Raw genomic sequence first — 15652 nt, 5'->3', positions numbered from 1 at the left:
GATCAGGGCGAGGTAATTTCTTCAGGCCTTAATGGAGAGCTGGTTTCGACCTTTCATTTTATCTTCCTTTACGAAACGAGGGTGCTGCGGCAGCCAACAAAATAAAGGAAGGAATGAGGCCTGACACCTAGTTATTTTCTCCCTTTCTCTCTCTCTATCTCTTTCCTTTTTACTTTAGTTCTCTCTTTCTCGTCCCTCCTCTGAAATTGACTGTTCTATGCGGCAGAAAACATCAAAACTACTCGAAGCACAACGCCAATCATTCGCAGAATCTTGTGCCTCGTTAACCTGAAGAACGTAAATATTTGCAGCTGTTCTTCCTGAATCAAGCTCCCGTTCTGACCTCCTTCACGGGGCCCTGAGCAGGGGTTCCGTCGTAAAGTTTCGTTATACACTCGAAGCTGTAACCTTGTAAACTTGCGCACTAGAAGTTGTAAAGCGCCCATCGGCGAAACGTACACAAGAATTTTTCAGAAGAGTAATACTTACAGCTGAGGTAGTAGGAGCAAGTTCTGTTATGGCGAGCCGATTGTTCAACCAGGCGAACTCCCCTCTTCCCTGCTGCAGAGCGAATGAGGTCCAGCTCGCCGCTGTCTTGAGAAGCGTCCGTAGGCGACGCTCCTATTCTGCTTTTCCCGTTTAGGAGCCCACGGCCCAGGTGTCCTAATATCAACATATTCAAATTCCGCTATATTATCGAATTCTGTTATGGTGGCATTTTGAGCCAATCGGAGAGGCCGCAGCAGCCCTCTGCGCCGACAATCGAAGCTGACGAGATTGGAAATTTGACAGTATGGCGCCATTCGATAGTGTCCGGAAGAGTACCCCAGGTCACGTTCGCGTCGCCAGCCCGGCCTGCTTTGCCGGCTCTGCGTTTCGGGGGCATTCCAGGATCCGTGTTTTTGCAGGTTGTTTGTTCGCGACGTCATGCCCTGACCTGACGTTTCGAGCGGCACCTGTGGCGTGGTGTGTAGAGACTTGTGGCGTCCTCTTTGATCGTGACATGGCTGGGCAAATATACTCTGCAGATGTATCGATGCTCGGGGAACAAGTATTTGAGATACAGATACAAGATACTACAGCGATTATTGTATCCCATACGATACGCACCATTTGCATATTAAGTTATTTCGATACATTCGCAAATTTCTTATAGATCTATATATAGTATAGCAGCAAACACGTATGCAAAAAAATGTTTGCTTGGAAATTTCTTAACTCTGACCAACCTTGTTTGATATGAATGAAATGTCTTTCAGTATTTGAAAGCGTCTGTCTTTCTTGCTCCAATTCTAATATTTTCATTCCAAAACAATATATTCGGGTTCTTTTAGCTGCTCTTTATGAAAACTATTTATACACTGCGCTGCCAGCGGTTACTACTTGTCGCTTTTTTAATTGATAGGAGTCACTGCTCCGTTTGTCGACCAGCTAGCGGGTCGCCATCTAACTAGAAGAACGACCCGCCGCGGTGGATTGTGCAAGTGGCTCTGGGGTTACACCTAAGTGAGACATTGAGAAGTTCATGACCACGCACTTTTCATGGGTTACCCGTGCTGACACTACCACTCCTATCATCGCTGGAGACTTCAACGTGGACATTGCAAAACCAGACAATAAGTGGCGTGCTATAACGTAAAACAATTCCAAACTTTTCTATTCCTATTCTGCAATCCGCCCTCCGCGATTAGTCAAAAACGTTTTTGGACCACTCCCACTTCACCTGTCTGTCACGCGACTTCACGAAAACAGCGATAGCTCCCCATCTGATATGACGCGTACACACTCATTATGCATGATTTGACCGAATAAAAGAAAAAATAGTTGTTTCTGATTGACGCCTTTTCGCCATTAGCCCTCGGCTATTGATCGAAAGTTATCGGGAAGCACCCACTTCACCTGCCTGTCACGCAACGTAACAAAACCGCAAAAGCTCACCGCGTCAAAGTGACGTGTACGCATTAAAGGTGCATTAACCTGCCGAATAAAACTGAATTTTCTTCTGAATAGCCGCAGGCTGCCCCATTCCGGAAGGAATAAAAAATGGCTGCCGCCGATAGCTCAGGGACTGGCTACTCGCACCTGGCGGAAAGCATGGGTTTATTTACATAAAATAAAGCTTTTTGCTTGCGTGTTCGCGTAACGTTTTCGAGCACTTTTGGCACGTTTACGACATCGTTCTATCAACTCTTCTTTGCTGATGATCCGTTTTATCGTCATTCTTAAGCTTCCGTCTCATACCGCAGCGATTTTTGACCAGCCACCGCCAGCTATGTAAAGGAAAGCGGACCAATCGCAGACGCTGACACCGCCCTTTTCACCCGGTCATCGATTTTGAGTGCAGTATCTCGGCCCCATCCAACTCCTCTCCACTTGAGCGTGCTCCTCGCCTCTTGTCGGCCAATCAGATAAAACAAAGCGGTCACTGTAGGCAATTTTATTCGTTTTTAAAGCAAACAAAAGTGTCCTCCTATGAACGAGGAGAGCGTTGGATTGGTCTGTTGAGACAAGCCTGCGGGCGGGACCGCCCGATGCTTGCGTCGGAAGTTACGCACATTTGACTTCAGGAGAATGGAATAAAAACACATTGGAATAGTTTTACATTATAGGGTCCATGGTTCACTCAGTTTTTGCTAAAAAAGTTTGAAGTGCCACACCAATCCAAGTCACTCAACTACTGAACAACGGTCGTGGTAATTACTTGGGGTTTTGACGAAGATTCTGTAAAAGGCCGTAATAGAACCGATCAGTGTGTATCACAGTAATCGCAAAGCTATTGTCATTGTCGTTACCAAATGATGAAAATAAATACATTTAGCCTTGTCTAACCCTGTGTGATGTGCTACTGTTTTACTGGTCATCGACCTTAACAGAGTGGAATGGCTCAAATTATTTTCATTTTTTTTATTAATCAGTAGTACCTATCTACAGAGTTTCTTACTGTCTATAGGCATAATTAGCGCAATTTGAAACGCGAATAAGAAGTAACTGATGAGTGTAACTGAGCGACGTGTAACCGCTCTGTAGCGGGTTTCTTAGCGCAGAGTACTCGCAAGTGTAGGTTTCGCAGTCTGAATTAGGCCACTGTTACAAATTCCGGTCAACCTGAAAACGAAACAACGCGTTGGAGGTAGTTTCCAAACTGTCCGCGTTTGAAGTGATGCTGATAGTACGTCATCGAAACGTCAATCAATCAATGGCGCAAGCAAGCCACGAGACCGCGGGCGCTGTATGAAATCGACGCCAGGCCCTCTTCTCTCCGGAAACACAATTCAATCAATCAAGGGATCGATATAGCGTGCCTGTACGTTGTCCGTGACGTTGCCGCATCTCTATCCGGCTAATGGACCGCGTTTGGCCGTGAAGCCCGCCGTTCCTCCCCTTCCTTCACACCACCATTGTCGTTATGCCTCGAAGCAGCGCAGTCAGTGTAGCGTGGAGTGCCAATTTATAAATTGGGCCCGGATAGAAATCACTTTGCCTCCCTCGCCCTCGCGCTTCCTGATCGGCGCTATGCGTCTTAATTGGTCTCTGCGTAATTAGGCCATCGCTTTTGGGCGTTCAGGCACCGCCTGCGGTGCTCTGCTTTTTCTTCAGATACCGCGCTGGTATAGCCCTTGCGTAACCGCCTCGTGGTTTACCGTGACTCCTTTCTGGGCCCAATTTATTTCTTTTTAATTGTTTGCGTATCTAGTTTTGATGGCGTAAGGTATGACCCCCCTTACTCGAGTTGCAAGTGTAGATTACCATAATTTCTCTGCGTCTGCTCCCAAACAACTTTATCTATTTTTCGCAAGCGAGAACTTGAGGATATTGATACGGGGAGAGGGAGGGGGGGTTCAGGAAACAGGCTACGGGTTTTGCGAGTTTTATTTTACCTGTGTCATTTATTGCCTTTCGCTTTAATTCGTGGCCCAACCAGCGTTATTAAGGTCACGTATGTAGAGCCATTTCTCTTAAGCGTTCACCACGGCCGCTCATTTTTCTTGCACCCAGACAGAGCGGTTGTCGTGACCGCGCGACTTTTTTCATGGGTATGACGATAATTTAGGGCTCTCAATTATTCCTAGCTCTTTCTTTCTTTCTTTCTTTCTTTCTTTCTTTCTTTCTTTCTTTCTTTCTTTCTTTCTTTCTTTTGTCCCCCAAGCCGCGATCAACTCTTTCTTTACTGCAATAATCTCGCCGGTTTAGGGAGCAATATTTCACCACTGTGAGCGCGTTCAAGACGTCAATAAGCGGCTTATTTCTTATCGGACCTAAATTTTAATCACCCACGCTTGGTAGAGGTCCTGTATGTAACGTTGCTTCAGTGATCGAGAACGCTTTAGTGCTCATCGTGAGGTAAGTGGTCGTATCAGATCTCGTGTGACTTAAACACAGGAAAGGTCGACCCACGTTTTTTTTTTTTCTTTTCCACATTCTTATGAATAGAGTAGGCATTACAGGGATAGCCCTGTGGTTTTACGAAACAAGCGGATTTGTACGAAATGTATGTGTCAGTAGATGCCGGCGGGGCGAAATTCGACAATGCGGCGGAGCTAGACAGTCTCCGGATGAGGGAGTACTATTCGCGTGACGTTGCGTGCGCCATTTTGTAGTCCTATTGGCAGCTTCCACTCTGTTGCCAGAGATAAAGGGGATGTATAGAGAACGAGGTGTTTTCTTCGCGATACTGGCTGTACTACAATAGTACGGCGACTTCGATAGCGCCAGTTCATGCCACATCGTGCTCGAATCGTGCGGTACGTGGCCATCTGTTCGCCACTCGCATCGCATTGACATTTGTCGTGTTAAGCTGCCGAAACAATTCAAGGCGGATACACGTTCCATCTTCTGCTTTCGCGTCTGGGCTGCCGCTTTGGGCATGCGGATGAGACACGTGACGCGTATCATCCGGTAGCGCTTTAGCCTCTGCGAGCACGCCACCTACACTAGTGGAGCAGATAGATGGCTCCGGGTGGTTTTCAAGCCGTCGCCACAGGGACGTCGAAGGCATATCGAGGTCAAATATTGCGAGAGCTAGGACAACCTTGTGCGCATTCCGTTGGAGGCAATAGAAAGTGCTACGATAAGGTTTAACGTTCTTAAATAAATACTAAACATGTAATGAACATTGACCCATCAGGGCGCACCGCAGCAGCTGGCGGGGAGCCTTTTTGTTGTTCCTTCCGGTATTCACGTATTTTTTCGGAGGCTCCAGTGATCTCAATTATGATTCATGAACCGGCTCACTATGGCGATTCGCAGTCCTTGTATACGCCCTTCGATTTCACTTCCAGCTGACGCATTTCTTTTCGTGTGGCTCGCTAGCGTTTCGCTGGGCATGCGGTCGTTTCTCACAGTAACACGAATACTCGTCCTACGGTGAGCGCCCTGTTCATTCCCGGTGCTGTTTATTGTTGGCCCATGTTTCCTTCATTCAGGCCGTTCCGGCTTTGGGACTTCCCGTCGCGTTCTGTTACAAATGCATTTCTTTCACGAACCGCTCGTATCGCGAACGAAACAGACTTTCCGCGCATTACAGCGGCGCTTTTTTCATGCCCCGCCACATGGATATATACCGTACACCGCTTGCACATCTAATCCCTCAACACAACAACACCTTACGCTCGACTTTCCGCTAAACCAATTCCCTCACAACCTCTCTCTCTCTCTCTCTCTCTCTCTCTCTCAAAAAAAAAAAAGAACGCGCGCGATTTCCTGCTGCCCACTCGAGCGGCACTGTTTTACGACTTACGCAGTGTTTCGCCCTGACCGAGCCAGTGTCTCGACCCATCATCCTTTCAAGCAGGCACGACGAAGCATCTCGTTCACCGTTTTGCAACGCCTTCTGTATTCTCTGCGCGTCTTTTTTTAATTTTATTTCAACGCCGGTGGTTTTCTGTTGAGCTCAGCGACGACGGGAGTACAAGAAAGTCACATCAAGCCAATGCACGGGAGCGATTAGGGACATCTGTCGACACGCGGTTTGGCGCAGGCAGGCACTCCATTCTTTTCACGGCTACTAAGACAACGCTGTTGCTTTTGTTTTCACTTTCCTTTATTCACTGAAAGCGCTCAGATCTTAGCGTGCTAACTTGTCCCTCATGTCTCGTTGAATTCCCCGTCCCCAGCAGAGCTGTTTCCTTCCTTTATTTATTTATTTTTTTCATCTAGAGCAGGGACGCTATCCTTTCTGGGAGTTGAGGAACGACCAAACCATCAAGGCAAGGGTGGCGGGATAGAAGGCTAAGAAGAACGAGGAGCTCTTTACGAGAATTAAATAAATAAGTAAAAAAATCTAAGAGATCACGAGCAGCGTGGCTTCGAAAACACTTAACAGGACCTGATGGGCGCCTAAATATCTTTTTTTTTTTTTTCAATTTGACACTTTTAGTGCCGCCTGTATGCCACGTACTGAAAACTGCCATAGCATTCGCGGGGGGGGGGGGGGGGGGGGGGCGTTGGCGGCATTGTGTGTGTGCTAGTAAACAAGCTCTGAGTAAAGGCCTTGTCTCAAATGGAGGTATGAGCCTCCGTTTGAGAGAAAGCCTTCACTGAGATGCTTACGTTTGCTTAGTGTGCACGATGTGCGTGAATAACTTTTTTTTCTCTCTTTGAAGTGCACGAGTGGAGCTCTTGGAATTTGGTCGTCTGGTTTACTAGCTTCCACAAAGCCGCGGAGTATTCGTTAAGCAGCAGACTATGGGGCCGCTCCAGCGAAGTGAAAACTGCGAGTAAAAAAAAAAAAAAAGTGTAGAAAGAGAGACTTATGCCTTCCGCTCGCTCCTAGGCGCCGTGTTGAGGCATTAAACTCCGACACGATGGTCAAAAACAAAGTAACAGCACGCTTCTGTTCTCGGGCTTGCAAATGACACGTGATTTGCGTAAGACCAGATTTGTTCCCTTCGAATTTATGCTTAAGGGCCCTCTTAAGAAGTATGGACCTGGAATAGTGCCCATTTGTTCCTTGCTCCCCGCCCCCTCTTTTTTTCGTTCTTCTTTTTCTTTACTTCTTTGCCGTCATATGCTCTTGCCTTGTCTTCTTCCTCTGGAATTTTGTTTCTTTCTTTTCTGAGTGTACATAAAGAAGATTTTAGGTCGCGGTTATTGATTCCCGGCGCCTAGACGGGCGCCGATATACTAGAGGTCATAAATGACGGTACACTTTGACAAAGTCTTCTGATTGCATTTAAGGAAGGGAGGGTCTCTGTTTAGCATTAGGTTACACTTAACGAGTTATATGTATACAACGTATAACAGTTGCGTACAGTCACGTCCAATATGAGCTGCAACACCGGTGCCCGTGGTCGAAGGGGCTCCAAGACTGTACGGCTTCACAGACACAGGGTAAGTTCCAGACCTAACCACAACTTCAACTAGTGGTATTTATTAAACCACTATTTCGCGTGTCAGAGCCGCCGCGTAGCCCTGGAGCCCCTTGCACCACAAACAAGGGTGTTGCAAGTCATATTGCGCGTTACTGTACGTACAGGGAAACGAGGCAGGCTTGCTTGATATAGTAGGTTTCGGTATGGTGCCAATTACTTCGTACGATATGAGGCTAGCGTGGAACAATTTACGTCTGTATATGATTAAAAGTGACGACAAAGTTGTGGCTTTGATGAGGCTGCGGTGGAGTCACATGGTCGATATTACGCCAAGCATGAGCGGGCATGGTGTATTTACGCTTGGTGATAAGAGATCGAATCTGTTTTTCGGTTAGATATTGTGGCCTCGCAATTCCCATACGATGCTACAGCAAGATGGTCTACCAGTTACTCGCAATACTCATGAATGATATGCTTTGGGAATGCAACCCCGTCACGTGCCTGGAAAAGACAAATGGTCAAAAGTGTTTACGATGAGAGTTCCAATGGGCTGATTAAGAGGCCGTGATAAGCATCTATATATACAGTGGCATCGTGATGTCATATGTGTTACATGTCATATGTGGCTGTGGTGAAACGCGACAATAACGTTCTTTTAGAAAACCGTATTATTAACTTGCTGCTTGCAAGTTGGATCGAACGTCACTATTGGGGCGATCAATGTCCGTCATTCATTTTATTGCCTGTTTCTTTAAATCATGTTTCCTGTACAAAACGCATTCTAATGAGCTCAGCGGAGCGTGCGAGCAGTATTGCAATGGCTGATTAGTAATGTTAATTTGTCGGGAAGGCTATTAGTGGCTATTTTCTGTGATCAGAATCTTTATTCGAACTGTAAGACGGTTGGGTTTACCTCCTGCCAAAATACACGCGAAAGGAAAGGTCAATTTGTTCGGCATCCACTGCACCGTTTTTGGAGGGGTGTGTTGCAATTTGGGAGAAAGCTATCAAATTATCAAGCGTAGGAAGCAGAATTTGTATTAACGCTTTCTATCTTTTTATACGAATGCCGTGAAACTAAAACAAAAAAAGAAAAGTATCGAATTCGGCTCATTACCAAACGATAATGCCAAAATTTTGTACACTGCAATAATCTACTGGGACATCTACAGTTCGCATAGTTGATGTATTATACACTGCTCTGAAGTACACCCATAATTTCTGAGAAGAAATTTTGCAAGACCAGCGTAAACATAGTAAATATTTCATCTAAGCTGTTCCTTTATTTATCACATTTGTCCGCTCGAAATGCTCTAATAGACGCAGTTTACGCGACTGCGATATCTGTTTTTAAAGCAGATTACATATTTATAAGGTTTGCTTCGTATTTTTCTTTAAACGTGCTCAATTTCGTGGGTTTCAGTAGGGAGTACAGCATCTTAAATGAAAATTCCGCATCGCACAGTTGCTTTAATTCATCGTTCTTTCTTAAATGCAACAAATTTCGCCGTCATTATCTGACGCGGACTGACGCCGGTTTCGGCACCGCGTCTGGTCGAAGAGTTCGTTTCCCTCTTGGCACTCGAACTTCTCTTCCGTTAATTGTATGCACATAGTCTGTCACCATGAAGTGAGGCCCAAAGTGAAGCTCGCAGACAGCGCAATCGGCGTCGAGGGGCTAATCAAATCTCGGGCTAAACAAGTCGTTGCTGTTTATCTCTTGGAGCTCTTAAAGAGCGATACATTGTGGCCTTGGTCCGTGCGAACGTGTCCTGTCTTGCACCCGGGCACATAGCAGCGATTTAAACACTGTTTTCTTTCTTTCTTCTCCCCACGTATGTGCGACAGAGCTCGCACGCGCGCACGCACACGCACGCATTACAGGTCGAACACGCCAACTTGCGTCAAGAACGCGCGACGCCAGTGCCATCGCTACTTTCTCCAAAAGAGGTGTTTCTCCAAACACCTTGCTGGTTTGCAAGGTGTTGGCTTTGATCGCGCGACTCAGTAGTTCCAATGCACTCTAGCGGAGGACTCATTGCGGTGGAAACAATACGGCTGATCAGTGACGATGATGATGATGTGAGAGACGATGTTGAAACAGGCATTTTCAACTTTAAGCGCCAAAGTTTAATACTACTGTGATACAAAGCAAGGCTGAGCACCTTTGCCGAAAATTTGCCGATTACGAAGCACGGCTTCCCTTGAATCTGCTCATCTAAATGTATGTGGCGCTTGCCTCCGTTGACAGCGCGTCGTGATTCGCGTGTTCTTTCTTCTTATTCGGGGGGGGGGGGGGGGTGAGAGGGGGGCGATGAGCAAGGACCCCATCGTGACGTCATTGTTGTGCTTTTCCTAACGGCCACCAGGTGCTGTGTCAGATCCCGACGGGCCGGCGCGAAGACGACATCGAGACGGTGACGTCGTTCGGACGCCGCCGCCGGAGGAGCACCGCCGACGGGGTGCCGCTGCCCGAGGATGAGCTGCGCCGCAGCACGCTCACCAAGAAGCTGTCCGTGGTGGCCGCGGAATTCGGCGTGGGCCAGCAGACGCAGGACATCAGCTACGCATTTCCGGTCACGGCGCCGACTACTTCCGGTACGATACTACTGAAAAGACAACCTGGTTATCGGTGTGTTGGTAAATTCCCGTGTATCTCAGAGCGTTGCAGCGAAATTAGAGAGATTGAAAGAGAGGAGAGGCGGGTGATGTTAACCAGATGAGAGTTTCCGGTTTGTTATTCATGGTAAAAGCAGCGCAAGAACGCAGCAGCACGGGACAGAGAAATGCACAGGACTGCTGTCCTGTGCTGCTGTCTTTTTGAGCTGCTTTTATTACGAAGATTAACCAGCTCGCCCAGTTTTGCACCCTGTTCCGGTTTGTTAGCCTGCCCTGTGGTGGGGGAAAAGGGGATTTGAAAAAAGAACAGAAGGAAATATACAAAAAATAAAGGAAAAGAAAAGGAACGGCGGGCGTTGCCACTACAGGCGTTCACAGCCCATCGCAAGAAGCGCAGCAACGGTTCTACGCATGTAAGATGTTATGATCCCGTAGATTCTGTAGAATTTCCAAGCTTACGCCAATAATTAAATAACAAAGCAGAAAGAGGTTTAGTTAAACAGCACAACGATATACTCAATTAAGAAAAGTACACAAACAGCTTCGAGCGATACAACAGTACAATCTACACGGAGCGTAAAAAGTAGCTTCCGTCCCGAACAACCAAGGTTGAATGTAACCGTGTCTTAAAGAAATGTAGTCTCCACGTGGTAAAACAAACAGCCTCATCATCCGCCTTTCTACAGAGAAGGCGAGGGAAAGGTTAGTTGTCATGGAGCCATTTGGTGGCCTTCGTTGCTATGCGCTTAGGTTCTTTATCTTCTATAGATAAGAAAGATGATTTTCTGTGCTTGTATACGATATTGAATGAGCTGATGATGAAGAAAAAGTTGCTTTGAACATGAACCTTAAGCAGCCTGTCCAAGAGCCCATCTATGCGCTTTGAGTGGGTGTAATTCCCATGCAAAATGATTGTTGGGGGCAATCTCAACAGAAATGATGTCTTTTTTTTTTCATGGATCCGTTCATATGTGTGTGTTCTTCCTTAACTTCACTATCACGCAACCAACTATTGTGTGCTCAGGTCAGTGTATGTTATGCTCTCTTGCTCCCTTTCCTCCTGCATGTTATAGGTTATTATGTCGTCCGGATGACTTTCGCCTTCCTTTATTTCATAATCTGTGAAATATCGGAAGTTTGGCTATACAGAAAGGGCCCACTATTCCAATCTTAGCAAAAAGAAAAAATAAATAAGGGAAGCTAATAAAATTACAAACCTTTAGTCAGAAGTCTATAACGAAATGTCAAAACACTAAAGAAAGCAAGTCGATGGATCAGATATAAACTACAGAAACAGAAAAAAAATATAATCACAAAGAAGTTATCAGGTCACTGTCCACGAGGACATACCTTATACTCCAGTGTATCTTAGTCTTTGGAGCTAATCTCAGTTTGTGTGCGCATGACGAGGGTCCTAGCACATTTTTCGCTTTAAGAGGTTGGATATATGAAATGGTCAGACGGCTGCCACACTGTCTTGAACGACGGGCAGACAGTCTGACAAACGTTGAGCACTGTCTCACTGAGTACGCGCAGCATGACCAGCAGCCAGAGCAGCAGCCAGCCAGCATGTCCAGATCACTTGGTTGGTAGTAATCATTCCTTGACCAACACACAAACATGCTTCTGCCTCTTAGCTGGTAAGTTAGGAATTTGTGTTTGTTAAACAAGCTCTTTTTTTTTTTTTTTTTGTCAACACCCAAACAGGGTTTAGTGAAACAAAGGCTCAACATTTTGTTCGCGTCTCACGCGAAGCACTCAGTCGGGTGGTGTTTTCTGCATTTCAAGCAATTTGCAGTTTTTACAGTCGCTCCTCTACCGGGTGGTGGTCAGACTTAAATATTTTGTGTGCTTTAAACATCCTATCGCTACTCCTGTTTTCTTTTTCACTTTTTTTTCACAACCAATATGAACGCAGTTTCATTTCATAAGTAGCAAGCTTTATTGTCACAATGATCAACACAATAACATCATCGCTATTTCTCATAATCGTCGCATGACCACAAACTTGCAAACGTTCCTTTCTGATCTCGAGTATCCGGAGGCAAAGAAGCCATTTCGGTTCAGTCATGCCTTATAGGCATACATCTTATGCATAGAATATGTCCGCATTGTTCGCCTGTAAGAACTACTTTTCTAAGAAGCAAATAATGGAGACACAGTTCAGAATGCAAAGCGACATGCACTGTCAGAGCTCCAGTGCAGCAACAAAGCGCAGCGAAGACACATGCGAGACGCACATGTAAAATATTACACACTTCGTCCTGAACTCGACTTCGAGAGCAGTTCGTTACCTGAAGGCATTGAGGCTGTACGTGCTTCAGAGCATCAGCGATGCTTTTTTTTTTATTAATATAAAGCATTTTTATTCTCTACTCCTTGTCTGAGACAATAGGCACTTCTGCTTTGCGCCGTCTGGCTATTTTATACAGCAAGGAACGAATGTTGACTATACTCAATGCAGCGAAGGCTAGGGATCCTTTCAGCCAAACAGAAAACCCCACACCTGCCGAGTCTGCCGAATTTTTCGTGAAGTTCGCGAGTTTGAGCTCTTTTTTACAATGTTGGGTCAGATTATACGATATATATGTTGAACTCGCAAAAAAAAAAATATTTCAGAGCTGTAGAAGGATGCATACAATAAAGAAATAGTGATAGTATCTGTGTCGCTTTTTCGTGGCAGCACTAGTAACCATTGACTTGAGAATAAACTTCTGTCAGTAAACTTGCTTTGAGCAAGTTTATTCAGAGAAGTTCCTGAAGCAGGTGAAATCGGCAACAACGGAGTCGCTGGAAAAGTCACCGTAATCTAAGAAAAATATGCGTTGCTTGTCGCCTGAAGGTAAATTCTGAAGTCTGAAGGTACGAAGGCAAGTTAATAAAGTGGCGTATTCATCTCACAGAAGGTGTGTACTCATGGCAAACTTCGATAAAAATTCTTGCTTTTAGCAGTTTGATTCGGACGTTGCTTGCGGGCGCATATGGCGCTAGAGGCGACATGTGCGGTGTATGTAGAAATCGTAGCTTTTTCGAATTTCTACTGCGCCGTTTCTCATGCTCCTCGCAGACGGGTTTTCGAGCCACGACCCGTGCGGACAGAAGTCCGCTTTCTCCAATGACATTCTGGCCGAGAATGCCGAGACCAAAAGCAACTGCGCCGACTGAAAGTCGAAGGGGGAATTCGAATACCGTGGTCGCCGACTTCCATGCTGAGAAATTCAAAGCTATTGTCGGGAGCTTGCCCCGAGGGGTGTCGTATTTATTTTTTTATCCGCGATCTGCGATGCCGTTGAGATGTCCGGTTATGTGCTCATCGAGCTGTCCGCGTATCCTGCGGTGCGAAGGGGGACGGCATTTTAGAATAAACCCCTCGGGTCGCGTTGCGGACGGTAGTGTGTGGGTAAAATACGAGACGAGCTTTCGAAATATATGAATGGGCCGAACGTCGGCGAGCCGTCGAGGTTCGTTCTCAACAAAATGTCCACTTTCTTGCGTCTGGCGAAGCCTACTTTACAGGCGCAATAGCACAGTAGATGCATTCTTTGTGCATGCAAGAGCGATGAAGCCTGCAAACCGACGCGTTCCAGCGAAAACTGACAGCTTCTTTTATTCAGCGGTGTCTGCGGTTGCTGTCGTTCAGCGGCACTGTAGCGCGCAAAAATTTCACTTCCAACCGGGCCGCTTCGGGGGTATTTTGAACTGCACTTGACACCGTAGGCGTCTAGAACATCAAATAATAAACTGCGATGACAACGGATATGATAGCCCCTTTTGAGACGTCTTCACGCAACAATAGCTTCACTTCTGGTTCTAGGCTTTCAGGTAAGACGCCACATGGCGCGACGAGAGTTTAGTTCCGAAAACGGCCACGTTTTTGCGAGACGTTGAAGATCTGCTAGCATAACCGCAGCACTCTCCAGGCAGTCTGACGGGCTTAGTCTCGCGCACGTACAATTCACTGTAGGACGCGTGAAAGTAGCTTCATTTATTTCGGCATAGACTGTGTATGTAAACGCGCGCACAAACGTTTGGAGACTAATAGTAGCGCGAAATCTTTTTTTCCCCTTCGCAGCTTAGTCGCGTAAATTGAAATGAAGTGATGCAGCCTACGCCAGCGTGTTCCGTAAACTGAATGTATTGAGGAAATTTCACGCTGCACAGCTTTAATTTAATATCATTTTTTTTTTTTTTTTGCTGCCACCCTGGTCTTCAAACTTTCGCCCGCGACTGTCCAAGTAGCTTGTGGTTGCGAATGTTTGCAGCACCTTGTACGATGCTTGCACCCTCCAGCTATGTTCTAGATATATTCCAAATTGGAGCGCTGAGAGTGGAGGGTTGGTCAGTCACCGTCGTGACTAAGCGATTAGACGAAACTTTCAAAAGCACGCTGCGCACACAACACCATCAAAGGAACAAGTAAAACAGACGCGACGTTACTTCCAGCCTAACGTTTATTAAACGCTGAACAGAATATATACAGAGGAAAAGAGAACAATACCAAACAATAGCAGACACGAGATATAATTTTGTCTTCATTTGGTTAAGGCGCTTGTGGAACGGGCCATCGTTCTTTACGAGATAATTATTCGATATGACGGAGTGTGGACAGAGAGGGAAATGGGGAACGAACAGACTGGCAACTACCACCAAAAGGGGCACTACGCCTGCTTACTCTTTAGGAAGGATGGAGATAGAAGCAAAGAGAGAAGAACGAACAAGATGACAGACGCAAGGACTACAAAATAAGGCAACAATGCTGACGCAGTTTTCTTATTCAGCTGCTTAGTAGCGCCGTGTTTGTTCTTTCTCTTGTGTCCTCTCCGCAGCGCGTTTTTGCAAGTTTACTACATTAGCGATTCGCCGGTGTTAGCGCAGCACCGCTTGATTGATGCGGAGGCTATGGATCCCGATGCCATCCTGGGTTGTTGTTGACGTTAAGCATGTCAGCTTGCCATTTGCCAGGCGTTGACTAGCGTTGCCAACGACTGGTCTCCAACAGTAGCTTCTTCAGCCATATTTAGCCTTTTCGGAGCAGAGGATGTACGCGAATGTGCACAGTCGCGAGCGACACGGAAATGATCGCGTTCGCGTCGACGAAACCGGAAGGGAACGTCTATTTTGGTTTGAAATTGACTTTATTTCGTGAAATATCTCGACACTGCATGGCTGGAAAAGTTAAGGTCGGGATGTTCAGGACGAAGGTATACGTAAGCTCATGCATGCGTCGTGCCCGCTCGCAAGATTATGCTGCGGGAAGACACTTTAATCCAGCGAAGTTAAGCCCATTGTAAGCAGTCAACCCGAAAGTTCACTTAAGCCTAAAGCGCGGTTAGGCCTAACGCCCAGTTAAGCCTAAAGTAAAAAATGCCCGCGCCGGCATGCCGCCGAAAGTCGTTCGGTTTTCAAAACGAAATAACTCTCTCTTCCTCTCATAAGTCCCCCGCGCAGCGTTTATTCCTTTGGCTTTTAGCTGGTTTTGGTACTTAACAGTGCGGGAAAGCCCACCTCGCCGCATCCATTGGCCTCGGCGACTGCGCCGGAAATAACATTTCTGCATGCCAGGGGCGCCTGAGTCTCTCGGAATGCAAAGAAGAATGAATGCGCGCAGCTTTCGCGTTATTCAGCTCGTGCATTGCAGTGGCTTCTCTTTCACTGGCGTGAAAGTACGCAGCACTCCGCACAAACGCTTAGTGCATACCAAAAAGGACAGCCACATGAGAAAC

At 46.4% G+C, this 15652-nt stretch overlaps 1 protein-coding gene across 3 annotated transcripts in view; it reads left to right on the top strand.

Moving 5' to 3' along the window:
• LOC126539137 (uncharacterized) overlaps positions 1-15652 on the top strand; it is a 264993-nt gene that overhangs the window by 226220 nt on the left and 23121 nt on the right. For all 3 annotated transcript variants that reach the window (XM_055075202.2, XM_050185872.3, XM_050185871.3), the window contains one exon: positions 9680-9908. In XM_055075202.2, coding sequence (XP_054931177.2) covers positions 9680-9908 — 229 coding nt within the window. The remainder of the gene's footprint in view (positions 1-9679; positions 9909-15652) is intronic.

The sequence above is a fragment of the Dermacentor andersoni genome, chromosome 11, assembly GCF_023375885.2.
Source record: "Dermacentor andersoni chromosome 11, qqDerAnde1_hic_scaffold, whole genome shotgun sequence".
Taxonomy (NCBI): Eukaryota; Metazoa; Arthropoda; class Arachnida; order Ixodida; family Ixodidae; genus Dermacentor; species Dermacentor andersoni.
The sequence above is the reverse complement of the archived record's forward strand: the minus strand, read 5'-3'. Positions and strand labels throughout refer to the sequence as shown.